This window comes from Gopherus evgoodei, chromosome 2 (assembly GCF_007399415.2).
Source record: "Gopherus evgoodei ecotype Sinaloan lineage chromosome 2, rGopEvg1_v1.p, whole genome shotgun sequence".
Taxonomy (NCBI): Eukaryota; Metazoa; Chordata; order Testudines; family Testudinidae; genus Gopherus; species Gopherus evgoodei.
This window is the reverse complement of record NC_044323.1, coordinates 2,007,728-2,031,284: the sequence shown is the minus strand read 5'-3', so window position 1 is coordinate 2,031,284 and position 23,557 is coordinate 2,007,728. Positions and strand designations below refer to the sequence as shown.

General features: G+C 53.7%; 1 protein-coding gene across 1 annotated transcript in view; it reads right to left on the bottom strand.

Annotated features, from left to right (window-relative positions):
• Window positions 1–21,902, bottom strand: part of CSPG5 (chondroitin sulfate proteoglycan 5) — a 36,402-nt gene extending 14,500 nt beyond the window's left edge. The window contains exons 1-3 of the mRNA XM_030549767.1: window positions 21,795–21,902; window positions 18,636–20,298; window positions 4,100–4,288 (exon numbers count right to left, since the gene is read on the bottom strand). Coding sequence (XP_030405627.1) covers window positions 4,100–4,288; window positions 18,636–20,298; window positions 21,795–21,894 — 1,952 coding nt within the window. The 5' untranslated portion in view covers window positions 21,895–21,902. The remainder of the gene's footprint in view (window positions 1–4,099; window positions 4,289–18,635; window positions 20,299–21,794) is intronic.
• Between the last annotated feature and the right edge of the window lie 1,655 nt (window positions 21,903–23,557).

The following is a 23,557-nucleotide window of genomic DNA, read 5'->3' as shown; positions in this document are numbered from 1 at the left end:
CATCAGCTGATGAACAGCACATAGCAACACTACCGAACAGCCCAGCACAAGTCGTGAAGAATACCTTCTCCACTTAATACTGCCAGAGGATTTAGAGAGGCAGAATCTAACTATCCAGACCGGACTCTGACTAGGACACGGGGGGTTATACTCCAACTTTTCCAGAAAATGCCAGGGGATCTTCGATAGTCGCAAATTGTCAGCACCTGTTTCATGGCTCATTCAAAAGATGGCACTTCCCGCAGCATAGCGCCCCCTAGCACCAGACAGGGGAATTGCTTCAGTACTAACAGTGGTAAGAGCACCACCTACTGACTCACCCACACCACTGGGGTTTCTCTGGGAGGTCTCCCACCCAGACTCTGCTTATTGGCAGAGATCTCAGCCTGCTGAGATGGTGACAAATCCAAGCCAGAGGGAGTCAGAGACACCTTATGACCCCTTAGGATGACCAGATAGCAACTGTGAAAAAACGGGACAGGGGTGGGGGGTAATATGCACCTATATAAGAAAAAGTCCCAAAAAACGGGACTGTCTCTTTAAAAACGGGACATCCAGTCACCCTACGACCCCTCCTGCCTGATCCCCATGCCCTCCCTGCTGAGCCTGTTCACACTGAGGGGGAAGAGTCTGCTCCTGTAGCTCGCTCGCTGCTACGCACGTCTGGGATTTCACCCGGGAGATTTACTAGCTGACAAGAATAACAGCGACAGACGAAACTGTTCCAGCTCACCGGCCAGGCAGCCCTCTGCCCAGTGCGGCAGCTCCACACATAACTCAAAGGCTCTGGCAGGGATTCCGTGGGTCTCTGGAGTGTGAAGCTGTGCCGAGTGGGAGCACAATGCTGTGTCTCATGAGGCCGTCCCATTACTCTGCACCTGTACCAACCCAGCCACCTCCTCCTGTGCCGTGGGGAATTCCTTGGTGCGTGGATGAATGCACGTTGCAGGGGGAAACAGTGCAAGGGCCTGCAGCTGGGACTGGGGTTCTGGGGCATTCCCTACATCCTGCTGTCCTACACCATTCCCAGTAGACTCCTGCTGGGCCTGGGGCACTCCCTACATCCTGCTGTGTGACACAATTGTGATGTTGCACACCATATGTTTATGGAAATATGCTTATGAGTGTGAATATAATGTAACTGGAATATGCTTTATGCAAAAAGGTCTCATTACAAAGCTTATCATTACTGAGTGTGTTCAACCTATTTGTATGAAAGTATCATTCTTGTATCTGAAGCTAGAAATACGAAGGATAACTCTGAAGTCCTATTGTAATTATGCAAAGTGTGGGCCATTAATGGTGGCTTGGAATCTTGATGGCTTCCATAGACCAGGACAACTGGTTGTGAATGGGTTTATTTACCTGCAAGCTTTCCTGTGTAGTGATGTGGGTAATGAAGAATGAGGTCTTACAGTGACATGTGGCCATGTCACGATACTGGAATCCATCTTAAAGCTGGTGCTTTTCCATTTAGGAGGAGGGGTGGGGTCCCAGAGAGACAAAAGATTCCCACCTTGGGCCAAAGCTATAAAAGGGGGTGGAACAGAACAAAGGGGGCTGCAGTCATGAGAAATCCCCCTAGTTACTACCTGAGCTGGAACAAGGACTGGACCAGGGGAAAGGATTGGGCCCAGACTAGGAAGGAGCCTAGTCTATGAAAGAAGCTTATCGCAATGTCTCTGAGGATGAGATTTTACCAGTAATCAGTTTCTTAATGTATTAGGCTTAGACTTGCATGTTTTGTTTTATTTTATTTTGCTTGGTAATTTTGTTCTGTTATTACTTGAAACCATTTAAATCCTACTTTTTATACTTAATAAACTCACTTTTTACTTAATAACTCAGAGTATGTATTAATACCTGGGGAGCAAACAGCTGTGCATCTCTCTCCCTCAGTGTTATAGAGGGTGAACAATGTATGAGTTTGCCCTGTATAAGCTTTATACAAAGTAAAATGGATTTATCTGGGATTTGGATCCCATTGGGAACTGGATGTCCGGATGCTGAAGACAGGATCACTTTCTGGGCTGTTCTCGGTTAAGTCTGCCTGTAGTGAAGCGGTGTAGCACCTCCTGCTGGTTGTCCTGGGAATTAGCTCAATTCCAGCTTGGAGCGCCCTCTGCTGGCCAGTGGTTCACCTGCCTCTGGCCCCCAGTTCAATTATCCTGGGGTTCTGCCCTCTGCAGTAGCCCGCTCTGAGTTTCCCCTCCCAGGGGAACCCCCAACCCTCTGTCCCCACCTTGCCTCAGTGGCTACTGCCAGTCATTATCTCACCCCTGCTCACTGGGGCAAACCGCAGTCTGTAAAAGGCCACTCATCACTGGCAAGGGGGGCCAGACCAGCTGCCTCCACCTAACTCCAGGCTACAGCCTCTGCAACCCCAGTACCTGTTTGGCCTTTAGCAAGGCCCGCAGCCTGGGGATTTGCCAGGCTAGAGCTCCACAGCATCTCTAGCCTTTCCCCAGCCCTGCCATTCAGATATTAGGAAAGGCAATATACGAAAACATGTAGGACAACACTTCAACCTCCCTGGCCACACTATAGCAGACCTTAAGGTGGCCATCCTGCAGGAAAAAAACTTCAGGACCAGGCTTCAAAGAGAAACTGCTGAGCTTCAGTTCATCTGCAAATTTGACACCATCAGCTCAGGATTAAACAAAGACTGTGAATGGCTTGCCAACTACAGAACCAGTTTCTCCTCCCTTGGTTTTCACACCTCAACTGCTAGAACAGGGCCTCATCCTCCCTGATTGAACTACCTCATTATCTCTAGCTTGCTTGCTAGCATACATATACCTGCCCCTGGAAATTTCCACTACATGCATCTGACGAAGTGGGTATTCACCCATGAAAGCTCATGCTCCAAAATGTTGGTTAGTCTGTAAGGTGCCACAGGATTCTTTGCTGCTAGTAACTGTGAGCTCCAGTGACGCCTGCTTGAAGGTACAGAACTCTCTCTTTCCTCTCAAAGCTCCTTGACTCCAGGATCCAGATTAGACTTTCACAGCTCAAGCACCCCCTTAGCTGGTCTTAGTCAGCATAACAAGAGCACACGCTGTGAGAGCCAGACACAGGGCAGTGCCTTGCTCTTTGCTCACACTGATCCCTTGCTAGAAATGGGGTTCCCAGTAGCACAGAAAGTACTGACACCCCAAGAGTTTCCAACGCAGCCCAAACACTGGCTGGCTGCAGGCTGTTCTAGGGGAGTCAGCCACAGGGCTCTGGCCAGATTCAAACTTCACATTCTGCCCCATCCGTTTCAACTGGACAGTTTCATTTTTGTCCTAATCTGCAGCACAGTATTGCTGTGTGCTGTCCAACTGCACCTCTGGCCTTCCAGTTGTCCCTCTGTGGCACATGCAGCATGTCCTTAGGGCTGCCATACATTGGTGGCTGGGTTTAGTATGTGGGTGCAGGGTGGTGCTGATGGCCTGTGACATACCAGGGGTTGATGAGATGATCCAGTGTCCCTTCCGGCCTCGAACTCTATAACTGGCTCTATAACTGCTGTATCCCCTCCCCTCACCCCCCAGAGGTGGCTGCACTTCAACAGGGGGTGCATGGCGTGTGGGGACCTTGCTGGATGACAGGCATGTATACACGCATGCCAGTCTTTTGCTACACACCTGGGGACAACTGGGCCAAAGGTGGGAGCAGAGATGGCCTAAAAACGGTGAGCCCTCTTTTTCCACAGTGTCGCCTCCCCAGCTGGCAGGGCCAGGGGGCAGGAATGCCCCCGGGGGTTGGCAGACAGTCACTCCCCTTGGATAGTAAGTAGGTACCCTTCTGTTTTTCACTGGCATCCCATGGGGTGGCTGGCATGTGCTCAGGTACCCTCTCACTCCCCATGGGTTAGACAAGTGGATGCTCCCCTCCCAGGTTAGCTGCATATGCCCTCTCGACCAGCATACTCCCTGTAAGCTAGCAGACAGGTCAGCTCCCGGGGGGCCCCAGGTGGGCATGGTACAAGCTGATTAGCACATGGACCCTGTCCTGTGAGCTGCCAGCTGGGTTCCTTCCCACTACCTCCCGCATCCCACTGGGCTCTCTCCCTGCCCTCCCCATCGGGCCTCTTCCTACTCCCAAGGCCGCTCACCTGGTCTTGCGCAGCTTGTTATTCTCAGTCTTGAGCAGGTATAGCTTCTTGGCGAAGAAGACGGTCATCATGAAGAGCAGCAGGACCACGAGTGCCGCCGAGCCCACGGCCACGCACATCACCTGGAAGTCGGTGATGATGGACTCGCAGCGAATTCCCTTGTGCCAGATGTAATCCTGGGTGTTGCACCTGTAACAGGACCCGTCCCACCAGTTAGGGGCCAGCTCAGCAAATGCCACTCAGCAACAGAGCCAGCAGGAGATGCTGAGAGCTGGCTCAGCCTGGGGCGGGGGGGTAGGAAAAGGGTTTGCAGGATAAGAGAGGGGCAGTCAAAGCCAATACTGCGGGCGGCTGCCTAGGCACCAGGTCTCTGAGCAGGAGGGGAGAGTCCATCAGCCCACAGCACCCAGGGAGACGGAGACAAGCAGCTGAAGGATTTACAGGCCAGACAATGTGTCTGGCTGGGCTAAGCACAGAGATTACAAGAGGCTGAAGGCTGAGAACACTGAGGACGGCGAGGAATTCTTCAGGGTGTTCCGCGGGGGCCTCCCCAGGAGGAAATAGGATTACACCAAGAAAAGGGGAACCCAGGCTGAGTAACAGGAAATGGTTCCTAGTGGTGGGGCGGATGCCTGCGAAAGTGTTGCCTAGAGCAGAGGAGACGCCTTTATGTAGCCCCTAAGTCCAGCTCCGAGGTGATGCATGGCAGGGGGAGTCATGTGCCCCCCCCACTCCCGATTTAACTGCTTGGCTTATAATATCTGCTGAAGACACTGCCCTCACTCTGCTCTTACTTATGCCCCCTACACACATATTCCATAGGTACAGGGTGTCTCTGGACCAGATGTGCCAACCCAGGTGCCTAAAGTCAGGCTTGTCCCTCCACAGTTCGGTTCCTGAAGGAAAGCTGATCACTGGAGTCAATGGAGGCTCTGGTTGCCAAACCCACATGCCTAGGTCCAGATGAAAATGTCTCACTTGACCAACATCCAAGTCTGAGAACTGTTGGCCGAAGTCTCCTGGGGTGGGAGAATTTCCTTGCGAGTCGCTGATGTGCCGCACCTCCAGACAACTAAAACACAACGATCAATGCAATAAACCTCGGCATACAGGTTGACGGCCTAGCGTCTTTCATGGCCAATGGATCCCAGACAACATTGCAGGGTTAACCCATACACAGCCGGGCGGCTACAAGCAAGGGATTTGGAAAATGAGGCCACGAGGTCCCAGGAGGCTGTTCTAGATGGCCTGAGCTGCAAAGTAGAAGGCTCAGGAGTGGTACGAGCTGGTACTAGATGGACAGAGGGGGCCAGGGTAGCAGAGAGGGGACATCAATGAAATCAGCTGGAGCACGTCCAGGGGAGGCTCTAGACATTTCGCTGCCCCAATCAGGGTGGCACGCCACGGGAGGCACTCTGCCAGTCGCTGGGAGGGCGGCAGGCGGCTCCGGTGGACCTCTTGCAGGTGTGCCTGCGGAGGGTCCGCTGGTCCCATGGCTTTGGTGGACTGGAGCTGCGGGACCAGCGGACCCTCCACAGGAACGCCTGCGGGAGGTCCACCAGAGCCAGCTGCCGCCCTCCCGGCGACTGGCAGAGTGCCCCCTGCGGCATGCCGCCCCAAGCACGCGCTTGGCGTGCTGGGACCTGGAGCTGCCCCTGAGCACGTCCTTGAAAGGATGCAGACTCATGGAGGGCAGGGTGGAGCCAGGTCCTGAAATAAACAGGAGGCCGACGCGGAGTAGTTTAGTGATAATAAATAAAATTGTTCCCTCTGAGGACCTCACAGCATCTTACAAACCTGCAGGAACTGAGCTCATAGCCCCAACCCCCGTGAGATCTTAGCAACCCCACTGCACACAGAGGAAGCGAGGCACACAGAAGTCGCATGGCTTTCCCCAGCGCACACAGCGAGCCTGTGCCAGAGCCTGGCAGAGAACTCAGACAGTCCTGCCTCCTTGGAGAGGGGCTGGGGCAACGCTCTTATGTCCATGCTTGCTGCACATGCTGGGGCCCAACGAGCTGGGAAAGCTATGAGGAGTAGGGGCAAAAGGGAGGTCTGTGACAAGAGAGCGAGCACAACCCTGGAGAATAGACTGCAGGGTGCACTCCTGAACTAGCCAAGGGAGATGCTTTAGGGCTGGGGCTGAGGGGATCAGAGTGCAGGAGGGGGCTCTGGGCTGGGGCAGGGAGTTGGGATGAGGGCTCGGGGGTGGGGCTGGGGATGAGGGGTTTGGGGTGCAGGAGGATTCTCTAGGCTGGGACCGAGGGGTTCGGAGGGCGGGAGGGGGATCAGGGCTAGGGCAGAAGGTTGGGGTGTGGGAGGAGGTCAGGGGTGCAGGCTCCCGTCGGCATTTACCTCAAGCAGGTCCCAGAAACAGCGGCATGCCCCCCTCTGGCTCCTATGAGGAGGCACAGCCAGGCGGTTCTGCACAGAGCCATGGCATGCATGGAGTGGGGCAAGTCCCCAACCCCGCTAGAAGCTTGAGGGCCGGATTAAAAGGTCTGATGGGCTGGACACAGCCCATAGTTTGCCCACCCCTGCTCTAGGGGGCCCAGTAGGTCTCTTCCATCTCCAGCTTCTCTCCTCGGATCCAGTGGCCCAGCAGAAGAGATGTAGGTTCAGATAGGGGAGAACTGAGGCATCGGCACAGCAGGCAGGAGGAGGGGCTGTCTGAGCGCTTCTGGTGCTGTACCAGCAGGAGGCTGTGCTGGGCTGGTCCATGCTCCATGCTCACCAGCTCTGTGCCCAACTGTATCCAGCGATCTCAAGCTCCGGCTGGCCCAAGCCCTTGGCTGCCTCATAGTTTACCTCTGAGAAAGCCAGTCAGTCCTAGAGCCGGTCACATCTCCTTGGGGTGTGGGGAAGTCAGCATCCAGGGACGACACAAATGTTCCCCATCTAAGGAGCAGCCCCCAGAATCCCAGCAGCGATGGGTGGGAATTTCTGCCCTGATTCCTTTGGACACAAGGCCTCAAACCTATTCTGGACAAAGGGGAAAAGCAGCCCCACTGACTGGTGAACGAGAAATGTCTAACAGCACAGGAACACCATGCCGCCCCGGGCTGTGGTGAGGAGCTCAGCCAGGACACCAGAGTGCACCCAACAGCCCCCACGCTTCTGGACATGGGCGCGGAGGGCCCCCACGCTCCTGGACATGGGCGCAGAGGGCCCCCACGCTCCTGGACATGGGCTCTCACCTGTTCTGGAAACCATCTGTCTGTGCCGTAAGCACCTGGACTAAAGGGCCAGGCCTGCGCTGGCAGGGCCTCCGGTGGAGTCATACCACGGATCGATCTCTCAGAGACAGCATGCCTCAGAGGGGCCCTCCGCCCGCCATCCATGGACTCTAGGGCTGGCCACCTCAACTGCTGTAACCCTCTTCTGTCTGTGCCCACCACATCCCACCCCCAGTCTGTCCAACATGCCACTGCTCCAGCCGTGTGAACCCCTCCATGCCTCTCTCAGCAGCCAATGAAGCTCCTCGTCCCCCACTGCAAGGTCCTGCCATAATCCTGACCTCTCCCACTGCTCACTCATACCTCCCCAACCTTACGTGCTTCCTTGTCCTGTAACCTTACATTCCTCCCTTCCCCTCCTTTTCCCACCCGGAGCTCCATGGCTTCCATTTCCCGGCCCCAAGCCTCACCCTCCATGTGCCCTCACTCCACCGCTCCTGTCCTGTGTCTCCACCCTAGTTGGATGGTCAGTGATTTGGGAAGGGGAATTGTCTCTTCTATGGCTCATGGGGACTGGTCTAACTCATAGAGAACAGGGGTTTCAAAAGCCAGCTGGTAGGTGACCAGAGGAGCTAGTAAAAAGGAGAGGTTTGCAAAGGAGTTTAGACAGGGAGCATGAGAGCCCAATACACCTAACAAATATTCCCTAAACTTAGGCCAGTAACATCCCACCCCCAAAAACCAAACCCCTGCAAGAGTACAAATAATGCAGGCAGAGTCCAGTGGCAGAGTGGGCAGTATCCAATTTATTGGACTGAATGCAGCATGTCCGGGTACCTGCCCTGTGGGCAGGTGGCATATGGGGGCCCACAGTACTAGCAGCTCATGGCTCTCAGAGACTGAGGACGGGTTCTTGAGCCCAGGGCAGCTGAACTGGAGGAGCTAAGGGAGATAGAGAGGTAGACAGAGGAGACTTTCCAGGGCACAGCAGATAGGTTCCCCCATGCCCGACAGCCTCTGTGCTGTGGAGGAGGATGAAAGTCCTGGGGAAGGAGAACATCAACCTGGAGCGGAGAGAAATGATCCCTTAGTTGGAACTCTCCTTCCAGCTGATGTCATGGTGTCCTCTCACACTGAGGATTCCCCTGTGGGGGAGGGGACCCCAGTTACTAAGAAGAGACAGGTAATAGTAAGGGGGAATTTTATTATTAGAAATATAGAGAGTTGGGTTTGTGATAAGCGGGAGAACCGCGTGGTGAATTGCCTGAGGGGTGTGAAGGATGCAGACCTCTTAAGACATCTAGATAGACTTATTTGCAATGAAGGGGAGCAGCCAGTAGTTGTGGTACATGTAGGTACCGATTACATTGGAGAGAGGTTTTGGAGGCCAAATTTAGGCTGCTAGGTAAGAGTAAAGTCCAGCACCTCCATGGTAGAATTCTCTGAAATGCTTCCAGTTCCACACACCAGGCCAGTTAGACAGGCAGAACTGCAGGGTCTCAATGCGTACATGAGGCGACGGTGTTCGGAAGAGGGATTTAGGTTTATTAGGAGCAGGGGAACCTTTTGAGAAAGGAGGAGTCTGTATAGGGAAAGTGGACTCCACCTAAATGGCACCAGACTGCTCGCATGTAAAATTAAAAAGGTCACAAAGGAATTTTTAAACTAAGGGCTGGGGAAAAGCCAACAGGTGCCTAGGAGCACACAGTTCGGACCAAGACATCCCTTAGCGGAGGATCTATTAATGGGGATTCCCTGTATCCTAGTAAAGAGAAGAGCATGGAAGTTGATAAAGTGCAGGTAGTAGCTGAAGAGAAACAGTCAAAGAAAGAGAGCCCTATTCAATTACATCACAGGCAGGCAGCCCACAAAATATTGATACACTTTATAAGTGCTTGTAGAAGACTAAATACTAAAATGGGCGAACTAGAGTGCCTGGCATTAAATGAGGTTATTGATATAACAGGCATCACAGAAACTTGGTGGAATGATAATCAATGGGACATGGTAATTCCAGGGTACACAATCTATAGGAACTATGGCACTATGTGTTAAAGAAAGAATAGAGTAAAATATAGTAAAAATCTTAACGGAATCAAACTGTACCATAGAATCTCTATGGAAAGAAGTTCCATGCTTGAATAATAAGAATATAGCAGCAGGAATATACTGCTGATCACCTGATTAGGATGGTGATGGTGATTAGGAAATGCTCAGAGAGGTAAGACAGGCTACAAAAACAGAAATCTCAATAATAATGGGGGATTTCAACTGCACCCATGTTGACTGGTACATGTCACCTCAGGACAGGATGCAGAGATAAAATTTCTAGACACCATTAATGACGGCTTCTTGGAGCTAGTCCTGGAACCCACAAGGGGAGAGCCAATTCTTGATTTAGTCCTAAGAGGCGCATAGGATCTGATCCAAGGGGTGATGATAATGAACCTCTCAATAACAGTGACCATAATGTAATTAAATGTAACATCCTTATACGTTAAATCATCCTTAATTAAATTTCCCCTTATTTGGGGAAAATACCAGAGAAACCTGCCACAGTAGCATTTAACTTCAAAAAGGGGAACTGCACAAAAACGAGGACACTAGTTAAATGAAAATTAAAAGGAACAGTCACAAGAGTGAAATGCCTGCAAGCTGCATGGAAACATTTTTAAAACACCGTAATAGAGGCTCAAACGAAATGTGTGCCAAAATTAAAAAAAAAATAAGAGGACAAAAAAATGCCACAATGGCTAAGTGACAGAGAAAAAGAGGTGGTTAGAGGCCAAAAGACATCCTTTAAAAACTGGATGTCAAATCCTAGTGAGGAAAATAGAAAAGAGCACAAACTCTGGCAAGTTAAATGGAAAAGAAAAATTTAGCAGGGCAAACAAAAAAAAATGGAAGAGCAACTAGCAAAAGACACAAAAACTAACTGCCAAAAATAAACAACCTAAGTATACCAGAAGCAGGAAGCTGCCAAACGATCAGCGGGGCCCCTGGACACTCAAGGTGCTAAAGGAGAACTCAAGGAAGACAAGGGCACTAGCTGTAGAGAAGCAAAATGAATTATTTGCATCTGACTTCACTGCAGAGGATGTGAGGGAGATTCCCTCACCTGAGCCATTCTATTTAGGTGACAAATCTGAGGACTGTCCCAGATTGAGGTGTCAATAGAGGAGATTTTGGAACAAATTGATAAATTAAGTCACCAGGACCAGATGGTATTCACTCAAGTGTTCTGAAGGAACTAAACTATGAAATTGCAGAACTATTAACCATGGTATGCCCTATTGCTAATGTGAAGCCATTTTAAAACAAGCTCCAGAGGCGATCCTGACAATTACAGGCTGATAAGCCTAACTTCAATACCAGACAAACTGGCTGAAACTAGTATCAGACACACAGATGAACACGATACGCTGAGGAAGAGTCAACATTGTTTTCATAAAGGGAAATCATACCTCACCAATCTATTGGAATTTTTGGAGGGAGTCAAACAAACACATGGACAAGGGGGATCCAGTGGATATAATGTACTTGACCTTTAGAAAGCCTTTGACAAGGCCCCTCATCAAAGGCTCTTAAGCAAAATAAGGAGTCATGGGGAAAGAGGGAAGGTCTTTTCATGAATAAATAACTGGTTAAAATACAGGAAACAAAGGGCAGGAATAAATGGTCAGTTATAAACGGAAAGAGGCAAATAGTGGTACCCTCCAGGGGTCTGTGCTGGGACCAGGGCTGTTCAACATATTAATAAATGAGCTGGAAAAAGGGGTAAACAGTGAGGTGGCAAAATTTGCAGAGGATACAAAATTACTCAAGATAGTTAAGTCCAAAGCTGACTGCAAAGAGTTACAAAGGAATCTCACAAAACTGGGTGATTTGGCAAGAAAATGGCAGATGAAATTCAATGTTGATAAATGCAAAGTGATGCACATTGGAAAACATAATCCTAACTATATATACAAAATGATGGGGTCTAAATTAGCTGTTATCATTCAACAAAGAGATCTTGAAGTCATTGTGGATAGTTCTCTGAAAACATCTGCTCAGTGTGCTGAGGTAGTCAAAAAAGCGAACAGAATGTTGGGAACCATTAAGAAAGAGATAGATAATAAGACAGAAAATATAATGCCCCTATATAAATTCATGGTACGCCCACATCTTGAACACTGTGTGCAGTTCAGGTCGCCCCATCTCAAAAAAGACCGTATTAGAACTGGACAAAGGACGGAGAAGGACAACAGAAATTATTAGGGGTATGGAACAGCTTCCATGTGAAGAGAGATTAAACAGACTGGGACTGTTCACCGTAAGAAAAGAGACGACTAAGGGGGAATGTGACAGAGATCTACAAAATCATGAATGTTGTGAAGAAAGTGACTAAGCAAATGTGATTTAACCCTTTACATAACACCAGAACCAGGGATCACCCAATGAAACTAATAGGCAGCAGCTTTAAAACGAACAAAAGGAAGTATTTCTTCACACAACACACAGTCGCCCAGTGGAACGCATTGTCAGGGCATGTTGTGAAGGCCAAAGTATGACAAGGTTCAAAAAAGAACTAGATAAATTCATGGAGGACGGGTCCATCAATAGCTATTAGTCAAGATGGTCAGGGATGGAACCCCATGCACTGGGTGCCCCTAAACCTCTGACTGCCAGAAGCCAGGAGTGGGTGACAGGGGAGGGATCCCTCGATAATTGCTCTGGTCTGTTCATTCCCTCTGAAGCAGCTGGCACTGGCCACTGTCAGAAGACTAGATGGACCTTTGGTCTGACCCAGGATGGCTGCTCTTATGTTCTTAAGTCCCATTGACTTCAATGGGGCTACTCATAGACTAAGTCCGAATCCAGTCATCTGCATGTGAACTGGTGGGACTACTGAAATGGATACGCTCATGAACGGGATCCTCTGACTAGGTGTTCTGTGAAAGCAAATGACTGGACTCAGAGACCCAGGAGATCCTGTCTAGTCCTATGCTCCTAAACAAATTACCATCCCGGCATGCACATACACACCCACTTTTTGATCACAACAGGGAAGACCCCTGGTAATGACGACATTCTATAGGATCCTACAGTTATAGTCCTAGGCTCTGCATGACCCTCCCTGCAAGCTGCAGTGCCTGGGACCGGGCCTGTAGAATCCTAAAGCATCGTTCTAGATGAGAGAAGCTGCTCCGGTACATGACCCTCCAGGTCGGTTCTGCTACGGATCTGCAGCCGCTCTCCATCCCCTATGGAGTTTGGCCTTGGTCACTAGGTTTCTCCCCTTCGCTCTCACTTGGAACTGGAATCAGTTTGGCTCCTCTGCTTAGGCGAAACAAACCCCTCTGCATGGGCCCCGGGGCTCATCCTGCTCATTTTCCACTTAAGCCTGTGGGGCCTGCCATGTGCTCTGGCATGTACACGCACAACTCTGCAGAGGGCGCCAGTGCCTGCGCTGTGCAGAAAAGGGATTTCTGGCCATTGCATTTAGGGTGTGTCCCACCAATATGGAGAACAGTTTGGGCTCAGAGTAGTTGGAGGGTTTTTTGCATTAGTTCTGGAGTCAGTACATAGGACCCAGAGGAGCGAAATATCGGGACAAATTGTGTCCCAACCAAAGATTGGTCAGGACATGGGACAACCACCTAAATATTGGGATGGTCTCGATTTTATCGGGACATCTGGTCACCCTACCTCTACCCAGGAGTCCACTCACATTCACCAGATAACATTCCATTCTCTTTGTCTCTAAATTCATATAGAATGGGGCCTCTCACATCTGCACACAGGGCACATGTATATTGTGTGTGTCATACGACGCACGCTTGTCCTCCCCATGTGCACCAGGTACACGCTGTACATTACACAGGTGTCCTCCTCCCAGTGCACATGGGGTACATGCCACTTGTACACGTGGCCTTCCCTTGTGCACATGGGGTACATACTGAACGTTACACACATGGCATCCTCCTCAGCACATGGGACATATGTTGTATGTTACATATGTGGCTTTGTACATGGCATACATTACACATCCCCTGTGCACACGGAATACATGGCATACATTACATCAGGGGTCAACAACCTGCAGCACGTGTGCTAAAGGCGGTACGTGAGCTGATTTGTAGTGGCATTCTGCTGCTAGCCGGGGTCCCAGCCACCGGCCCCACTCAGCCTATTGCCAGCCTGGATGGACAGAACCCCAGGCCGGCAGCGGGCTGAGCAGGGCTGGCAGCCAGGACCCCGGCTGGGAGGAGCTGGCGGATGGAACCCCAGATCGCAGCGGGCAGAGCGGCTCAACGCGCTGCTGGTCTGGGGTTCCGTCTGTCGCCCCCACTGCTGATCTGTGGTTCCATCCGCTGGGCCCTGCCAGCTGGGGTCCTGCCACCAGCTCGCTCAGCCCACTGCCAGTCTGGGGTTCCATCTGCCGGCCCCTGTAGATGTAAAACGTATTACTGGCACACGAAACCTTAAATTACAGTAACTAAATGAAGCCTTGGCACCCCACTTCTCAAAGGTTGCCGCCCCCTGGATTACACACATGGCCTCCCCCTGTGCACAAGGGATACATGGCATATATTACATGCATGGCCTCCTCCTGTGCACACAGGGAATATGGCAGTGGTCCATCAATGGCCAGCCCTGGCTTTCCTGCAGCACAATCTGCCAGTGCCGATTAGAGACACGAGAGCATTGCAGTGCACATCTCAGCAGAGCGGCACTGACCTAATTCCTACTCCGCTAAGCCCAGGCAGCGCTGTGGGGGCCGGGAGGGATGGGGAAATCCTTCCCCCTCGCCATCCTTGCCCTGCCGGCACTCAGGACCTGGCCTGCCCTCTCGATTACTAAGGGCACCCAGGCAGCAATAGAACCGGCTGTCCCAGCCACAGGGGGCTGGGCCAGGATCCACGCTCCTGGAGGGCTTCTGTGGGAGCAGCAAAGGGAGCAGAGGAGCTCTGGGGCTTGGCACTCACCAGCTCCTTCCCAGCGTCACCCGGAGTTCAGCTCAGTCCCCAAACGAGCGTTGTCAATGAGGCCTGAGCGGGGAGCACGAGAGGGGTGGAAAAGGCCTGTCGCCAGCAGGCATCTCCTTCCATTGCTGCTCCTTCTGGATGATGCAGCCTGACGGGGGAGAGGGGCCTTCTTCTGCCCCATCCCCCTGCCAGACACTGCAGCTCCACAGAGGGATGGGACTGCAGAGGCCACGGAGAAGCAAAGATAGGGTGGGGAATGGGGAGAAGGAGCCCCCTGGAGCCAGCTAGCAGAGCTGGGTGGATATCAGCGGCCATGGGGTCAGGAGAAGAGGGAGTCGTGTGATTATCGGATGCGAGGGGACCCAGAGTAGCCACACACCCTGCTCTGAGGGGCCAGGAGCTGTCTGCATGTAGTGTGCCACCCCGAACAGCCTCCGGCACCACCGCTTGCAGGCCAGCCCTACAAGGCACAGGCTGGCGGAGCTCCAGTGGCTCACCCGGAGAGAGCCGGGGAGATTCCTGCCCACAGGGATCATGGTCAGTGACTCCAGAACCCCAGGAGCCAAGCAGGGAAGGGAAAAGAAATTCCCCCCAGCCAGGTGCCACAGAACATCGGCAACAGGCGTGCCTGGGAAAACACCAATTGTTGTACTGCTGCTGACTGCAGATAGTAGCTGATCCCCTTCAAATCAGAGCTTGAAAGAGAGGCACTGAGACGGGGAAGGGGGCACTGAGATGGGGAAGGGGGAGAGAGGAAAGGCAGAGGGCAAGAGACAGAGAAGGGAGGGAAACATGAAAGAGATAGAGATAGAGGGAGTTAAATTAGTGCTATTAAGCATTATTACTGACAGCTTCATTCGCTTTTGCCCTAGATCTGTGGTGCTCAGATCACTCAGTGATCGGTACTAATACAAAAACGACAGAGTAGGAGGGGCTGGACAGATGGATGGACAGACAGACCGATAGGGTTTACCTGGCACAATACAAATTCCTCCTGGTATTTCCTAAGCCTGGACAGACACCCAATTTCCCCTGCGCTCAGCCACAGCCACTAAGCACCTGCTACTGTAGCAGCCCCATGGTAGCTGCTGTAACTAACTTCTGAAGGCAGAGATGGCCCTGGCCATGAGCAAAATGCTCAGGGGGGTAAAGAGCAGGCAGGGCAGTGCAGCAGGCTGTGATACTGTTCATGAGGTCGGGATGTGGCTCTGCCCCTCATGGGTCCTGGATCACCCCAATCTTGTGGCTTGGAGGCTCTATCACCCCCCACCGTCACCAAAAGACACAGGGCAATTCAATATTAGACCTCATCTTGACAGATAAAGAAGAACAGATCACAGAACTAAAAATTCATGGTGGCTTACATAGAAGTGATCACAACTTGATCATATTTATAACACGCAAACAGAATAAAGTCCAAACCAGTGACATATACACACATTCAAAAGGGCCAATGTCACAACACCGAAAACAATCATGAGCCACATCAGCTGGGAGGAAGAACGTAATTAGCAAAATGTGAACGATAATTGGGAACGGTTTGAGAACGCTTTACTGGATGCTCAAAAAGCCACAAGCCCACAACAGACGATGAAGCATTGGCTAAAAAGACGACCTGACATAGCGGGGAAGTGGAAGCAGTTTTTAACTCAAGCCTGGAGGGCTCTCTAAAGATCTGCTCTAGGAACTATTCGGGGGGAGTTTGCTGGCCAGCAGCATACAGGAGGTCAGAGTCTATGATTGCAGTGGTCCCTTTTGGCCTTGGAATGGACAGCTCTATGAACCTGTCCTCCACACACCACGTTGGCTTCCCACAGAACCTCGAGCCTAGATCCAGGTCTCGATCCTTATCTTCAAAGAGCTCCCTGGCCTGGGCCCAGCATATCTAAAAGAGCCTAAGGCGCTGAGATTTCGGGCCACGGTCGACAGCTCTGCTCCTCAGACACCAAATGGCCACAGATCATCTGTGTGAGAGACAGAGCTCGTGCCAGGGCTGGGCCGAGCATGTGGAACCAACTAAGGGCCACCACAAACCTCCCCCCAGAGAGGCAGGCAGCCAGTCACCCTGCTCCGACCAGTCCTTCTCTATATAAACACAGAGCAGTGTGAACACCACCCTGCCAAAACACACAATTCTCTGCTGCGAGAGAGGATGAGATAGAGCAAACTGCACAGGACAGACGCTTATTGCCCCACTGGAAAGAACTCAGAAGCTACGGTGCTGAACACGGAATAAGGAAGAGAAGAGAAGACACCTGACACTTCCCTCAAAGGAAGTCCCTATCTGACAGCACCAGTGAGCTGGGACAGCAGCCCTGCTAACCCATGACTCTGCCCACCCATGGATCCCCCGAACAACCCGCTCCATGCAGAGCCCAACAGAAATGCAACCCAAGAGCACTTGCACTGGGCTGTTCTGTCATCTGAGCTCCCGTCCCGCTGGGAGCAGAACCATGCTAGCTCCTGCCCGGCGGGGGGCAGGGCCGGTGCAAGGATGTTTCGCGCCCTAGGAGAAACTTCCACCTTGCGCTCCCCCCCACGCTCCCACTCTGAGGCGCTCCCCCCTCCCCCGAGGCAGTTCCCCCCCACCCTGAGGCGCCCCCCTCCCGCGGCAGCTCCCCACCCCCCACCCCGAGGCACTCCCCCCAGCTCCATCTCCATCCCGAGCACGCCGTCGCTGCTTCACTTCTCCCGCCTCCCAGGCTTGTGGTGCCAATCAGCTTAGGTGAAGCAGCCACGGCGTGGTCGGGGAGGAGGCAGGGCAGGGGTGAGCTGGGGCAGGGAGTTCCCCTCCATGCTGCCCCCCCCTTACTTGCTGCAGGCGGCCCTCCCCTCGCTCCCCTGCCCCAGCTCCCTCTGCCTAAATGCTGGCAGTGACTGGGGCGGCCGAAGATCCGGCCGCCGCGGTCGCTGTCAAAGAACATGGTGCCCCCAAATCCTAGCGCCCTCAGTGACCCCCTGGGTCATCTAAATGGTTGCACCGGTCCTGGGGGCGGGGGCTGTAATGGCAGCTCCCAGTGCATCCATCACCATGCACAAGGCAGTCCCCAGCACTTCCCTGCATTACACACGAGGCGGGAGGGACGGTGCATTCAGGAAGAATGAATCAAATGCTAAAACTCTCTGGAAATTAAATCACCTCTCATGTCTACAAAACTGTCTGGCGTTACCTGCAACTTCGCTCCGGCAGGTCCCCCCTGTCCCTCCCCCTGATGGCTGCACCTCAGAGGCCATCCACACCCCTGCCCTCCCCTTCTCTCACCTCAGTGATTGCATCTCTCTTCTCTTTGCCCCCCTCTGCCCCAATCTCCACACTCCAGCATCCAAGGGTCAAAACTTCCATCACAATGGGAACATATCAATATATGCAGGCAGTGGGGTTCGGATCTCACAATGGAGTTACTCCAGATTTACACGAGAGTGCCTAAGGGGAAGGATGGCCCAGTGGTTAGGACCCTAGTCTAGGACTTGAGAAACTGGCGTGCCATTCCCTGCTCTGACACAGATTTCCAGGGTCCCCTTGGACAAGTCACTTAACCACTCTGTGTCTCAGTTTCCCATCTGTACCACGTGGGTAACAGCACTGACCTTTTTTGCAGGGGGGTTGTGAGCCTGGGAGATGATCAGGCAGGCTGGTAATGGCTAGCTTAAGTAGGGAGCAGAAACAGACTCAAGCATGCTCAGATAACAACAGCAATTAAAACCTTTCATATATTTTCTCCCATCAAATGCCACCTGCCTCTCTGTGCCATGGTCTCTACGTTCCTCAGAGAGAATATTAACTGGAGGGTGCCATGCTGGTCCCAAGCAGACCTCATTTTTGCTGGGGCCTCTCCCCTCTCTCAACTTTTGATCAACCAGCTTAAGTCACCCAACGCGATCTACCTCTCTGAGACCGCAGGAGGGCGACGGCAATCGAGGGGAGCTTGCTTCAGGGGAAAACACTCGCTATAATTTAATAAACTGGAGCTTTGAATACTTGAGATATAGTAGGGCGAATACTGCCCATGCAGCCTCCCAGTTTGGTCCAGGATGTCTTGAACTGTGTCATGCATTTTGGTCCAAAATCTAGAGAACTGGAGACACTAATCTCTTCTCCTCTGCACACTGGAACAGCCTCTTCCTGCCTCCATTCGAATCGCAGCTGAAAACGCTTCCATTCTCCCCTGAGCTTGGCCTGTTAAACCCCGCACCCCACCCCGATCATAACCTGCCTGCACGACCTGCCACTGCACAGCCTGATTCTGGGAGGCATTCGGGGGACGTGGTTTGCTTGGGAGACCCTCCCCAGAGAATATCGTTGCATGGTAAGTTTTGGACCTCCCACCACACTAGTCCCTTTCGGGCCTGGCTCAGGCACCTCCTCGCAGCCCAGGTGTTGGTGCTTACCTGCAGAAAGCGCCCAGACCCTCCACGAGGTAGCATTGGCCCCCGTTGTGGCAGTAGCTGGGGAAGATGTCACACACAGACTTGCAGGAGTTGTTATGCCTGACGTAGCCACTCCTGCACTCGGTCCCATTCTCACCACCGGGTCCCGCCGCCACGGCCGACTGGCTCAGGTCCTTGCTGGTCTCTGCTGGGCGAGGTCTGGAGGTGGCGTCACCCCCAGAGACGATGAAGGTCTGCAGTGGGGGGATGACGTAGCGGCGGCTGGTGGGCTCGGCCTGCTGCACTGTGGTCTGGATCTTGGGCGTGAGCGGGGTAGGCAGCTTGGAATTGTTCTCTTCCTCCAGGTCCCTGGCCAGCCCACCACCCCCATCCTCCTCCTCTTCCTCCTCATCCAGCTCATCATCTTCACCATCCTCATCCCCGTCCGTGTAGAAGGAGGTGGTGGGGTAGAAGTCGGACTCGTCGAAGGGCGTGAAGTCGTCGTAGAGCTCGTGAATGGCCCAGGACATCGTCTTGTCATCCAGTTTCGTCTTGGGGGAGTCTGCTCCCCCAGGGCCCCTGGCAGGGAAATCCTCCAGGCCCCCACCCCTGCCTTGGCTCTCCCCACCAAAGAGGTCGTAGTAGTCGATGTCGATGATCTCGGAGACCGACTGAGCTGAGGGAGGCTCGGGGGTCTTGAGAGCATTGACAGGGGTCGTGATGGCCAGCTGGGGCCCCGGGGACACTTCAGGATTGAGCCAGGTTAGATCAGTGTGGCCTAGAGCCCCCTGGGCCGGGGAGCTGCTGGACGACGCCAGCCACAGCTCCAGGGGCTCCTCCTTCTGGGCGGAGTCCTGTGCCAGCCCTGTGCTGCTCTGCATCTGGGTGCCCAGCTCAGGGGCACGGCCATCCGGAGTGGGGGGCTGCAGCACCCCTTCCCTGAAGACCTCCAGCAGCAGGTCCATCTTGGGTGAATCAGAGCTGAGGCCGGGTCCTACTGATGAGCTGGCTGCGCCCGCCATCTCCATGGGGACCTGGTAGGCAGGTGGGGTGACCATGAGCTCCACGAAAGCTCCCGGGTTCCACACATTGCCCGGAGAGGCTCTGGCAGGCTGGTCTCCGCTCCCAGCCTCCTCCTGGCTCTCAGGGACAAGGGCAGTGCTCTCCGGCGCTCCCTTTGTGTCACTTAATGCCAAAACAATGGCCTCTCCATTCACAGGCCAAGCCACACTAGTCACGGCTGAAGAGGCTTCCATGGCCCCCTCATTGTCCTTAGCCAACAAAGGCTTCGGGGGCCAGGCACTCTGGCTGTCAACCCCCCTGGGGCATCCCAAACAGAGCGATGATTCATAGCTCTCCTCGCTAATCCCGCCAGGATAATACCGTACAGAGATCCCTGCTCCAGGAAGGCTGCGGACTTGGTCGGAAGCTGCAGCAGCTGTGCCTACGCCTTCTGCTGCCAGCCCAGGGAGATCAGCAGGTGTCTTTCTCCAGGATTCCTTCACTCTGGCTGCCTCCGAGGGCTCCACTGTGTAGCTATTCCCCCCTGCCTCAGTGACATTTCTCAGGAGCTCTCCGCTCTTGGGATCCTGTTCCCTTCCACTGTCCGGGGGTGACGGAGGGGCCTCCCAGACAGCCCCGGGGGCATCCGTGGTGTTCTGGTGCTCTGGGGACCTTTTGGACGCTAGAGAGTAAATGACACAGGAAAGAAAAAGCATCAGGCTGTGCTTTAAAGCCAGGTCTGCAAATCACAAGGAGGAATGTGCCGCTCTGTGTGTGTGTGTCTGTGCTCTGCATGTACCTCGCAAATAAACCAGCACCTCTGCATGCCCAAAGGGTACTCCCCGCCCACCGGGGCAAATGTTCATGGCAGCATTTTGAAACAAATCATTGTTTTCATAACAACTGACACCCCGGTAAAAATAGCGTCTGCATTTGCTAAATTAAGCCCTCGTCTGCGCTCAATCTCTCTCCTACACTCCCCACTCACACACACGCTCTCTCTCTTTGATTCATGGTTCCCCCCCACATTTCAAGCGTAGTAAAGTAGCATCAGCTGCAGGGAATAAAATAGGAAAGTTTGTTCCAATTCCATCCCCTTCCCACTCTGGCTTCATTTTTCCACTCCTGCCTGGGGTGTTCCCCCTAATCTAACCCAAATCCCTGCCTGTCTCCCTAGAATGCTGCTGAAGAGGAGATCCCCTCTCTGCACAGGCAGCCAATAGGAACTGGGGGAGTGGGCGTATTTTGGGGGGTTACCCCGGCATGTGAACCTTTGCAGGACTGGTGAAAGCAGGCAGCAGTCTAATCTCTGCCCTCCTGGCTGTTATCATCATAGGGACCATTCACGCCTTTCATGCAGCTACTACTGAAAAATACACAATTAGAATCGTGTTCCTATCGCCGTTTTCACTGGAGGGAGGGGACAGAAGGGACTTATTTCCCAAGGCCGAAAGCCCCTGAAACCGAATTCACTGGGTCACGGAGACGTGAGCTGTATCACAGATTCTCAAGCCAAAAGGGACCGCTGTGATCATGTAGCCCCCGGCAACATAGAGCCAGCCAGAGAACTGCCCCCCAAATCATTCCTGGAGTCCCTCTGCTAGGGAAAAACCATCCTGTCGTGGGTGATAGAGGCTCCACCATCACCCTGGGGAAATGCTCCGCTGGGATGGGGCTCTGATTGTGTGTCTTGCTGCGCTTAAAAATAAAAAAAAAATCCTTCCAAAATAAACCAGGGTCCTGATTCTTTTTTGGGGGATGGAGGGGAAGGTAAGAGGGGAAATGCGCCCAGTACAACCCCAATGTCCCTCTACCGCATCCCCCCCACCCCACATCCTACAGGTCACACATGCACTATGGCCAAGGGGGGGACCCCCACCTTCGTCCCCCTCCCCCCCACATGCTCCATGGCTGAGGGGGACCCCACACACACAACATAGCCGAGGGAGGAGGGACCCCCCATCATGGCCAGAGGGAAGGGGGATGTCCCCCCACATTCTCCCCTCCCTTTTTACAATACAAAACAGCGATGTTTTCAGTATCGGCTCCATTTCTGGGGGCCCCCCGCCGCAGCTCGGCGTGGCCGTGCTGCATCCCTGCACGGAGCGAGGCTGAGGACGGGGAAGGATCCCCGGGGAATGAAACGCACCCCCAGACCCTCCCCCCGCGGGTACCTACCGGGAGCAGCCCCCGGGCCGGCGGCGAGGATCAGGGCGAGGGTCAGCAGCAGGGCAGGTCTCCGGCAAGGACCCCCGGCGGCACCGGCAGCGCTGCCCATTGTGGCATTGGCGAAATCACCCCCCTGCGCCCCCCCCCGGCTCGGCGCTTCTCCTCCTCCCACCCCGACGGCGCCCGGCTCAGCCCCCGACGCGCAGCAGCCGCATGGCCCGGCCCGGCCCGGCCGGCGATGGGTGGGTGGGGGGCGGCCGCGGGCTCCCCGCTTTGCCCGGCTCCAGCGCCGCCTGCACTGGCGGAGCCCAGCCCGCTGCACCGCCCTGGGCTCCCGGAGCCCGCACGTAACTGGTGACGCCGCTGGGCTGCTGCTGCCCTGGGAGGGGGAGAGAGGCTGGGGGGGGGCGGCCAGCGCGGCCCCTGCCCCCCCGATCAATGCCCGCCCCAGCCCCGCTCCCCGCCCCCGGCTCCGGCTGCCCCAGCCCCGCCGCCCGGGTCACTCTGTCCGCCCGCGTGTGAGTGGGCAGCGGGGAGCAGGGACCCCCCCCCCGGGTGCGGAGCGGGGAGCCGGCCCGGGAAGCGGCGGGCAGAGGGCGGGGACCGGGCTCGCCCTGCCTGCGGGCCGCTCGGACCCCGGCAGCGAACCAGGTAGGGGCGCGAACCCGGGAGACAGAGCTGGGGGTGCCGGCTGGAAGGGGCTTCACAGGGGTCACCGTTGGGTTCAGTGGCTCTCAGCAGCACCCCCACTGTAGAAATTGTTCCAGCGCCTCTGCACCCAGATTAGAGGGCTGGATGGGGGGCGCATGGGGCTGGATGGATGCCGGGGTGGATGCGGATAGATAGAGGGAGTGTAGGGGACAGACAGACGGTCTCACACACATATGCTGGAGCTGCACTGCAGGTTTATGGGCTTGGTGCAGGAATCACTGGTGAAACTCTGAGCCCCCTGTGGTGCAGGAGATCAGACTAGATTATCCTAATGATCCGCCTGACCTTAAAATCCCTGACTCTGCACACCTCTGACAGAGGCATGTGCACATATGGAGAGACCATCGGGATGAGACCTGGAGCGCCACAAAGCAGTAACATCAAGAGGAGGCGATAGGACGGAGGTGTCTGTGCAGTGAGACTGGTGAGACAGACACATGCAGCTCCATAGAACAGAGCTGTACACACACGTACACACACAGGCATCACATATCAAGGTGTGAGTGCAGCTCATGCATTCAGACGAGTGAAACAGCAAGAGGTACAAAGCTTAACGTGCAGCCGTGAGAAAGCCAGGTAAGCTATCATATAGCGTATAGTTCACAGGAGCAACCTGCATGTCTACAATGAGACAGAGCCAGCCCATCTCACCACACCAAGTCAGCGACATGCTTCAGAATGAGCTGTGAAGCAGCATTACACACGAGTGGATAAAGGGCCAATCCGCACAACATGAGAGCCCATGATGGGATGATAGAGACAGCTTTTATCAACGGGCATCTTAGCCAGAAGACTCGAGTGAGGGATGTGGATCATGCCAAACGAGCACTGGTAAAACCTTCCAACCTCTCCCTGCCCCAGGTAGTCTGCATATTAGATCTGGTCAGAAAATAGAATTCCCATCCCACAGGAAATTCTAACATTTCAAATTTGATTTTTCCCCATTCCAAGTCAGGGTGGAAAAAAAAATGTCAACATTTCCCACAGAGTGGAAATTCCAGAAAATGTTTAGTCAAAACTATTGAAAAGCTTAATTTCAGTAAGATTACAACATTTCCATT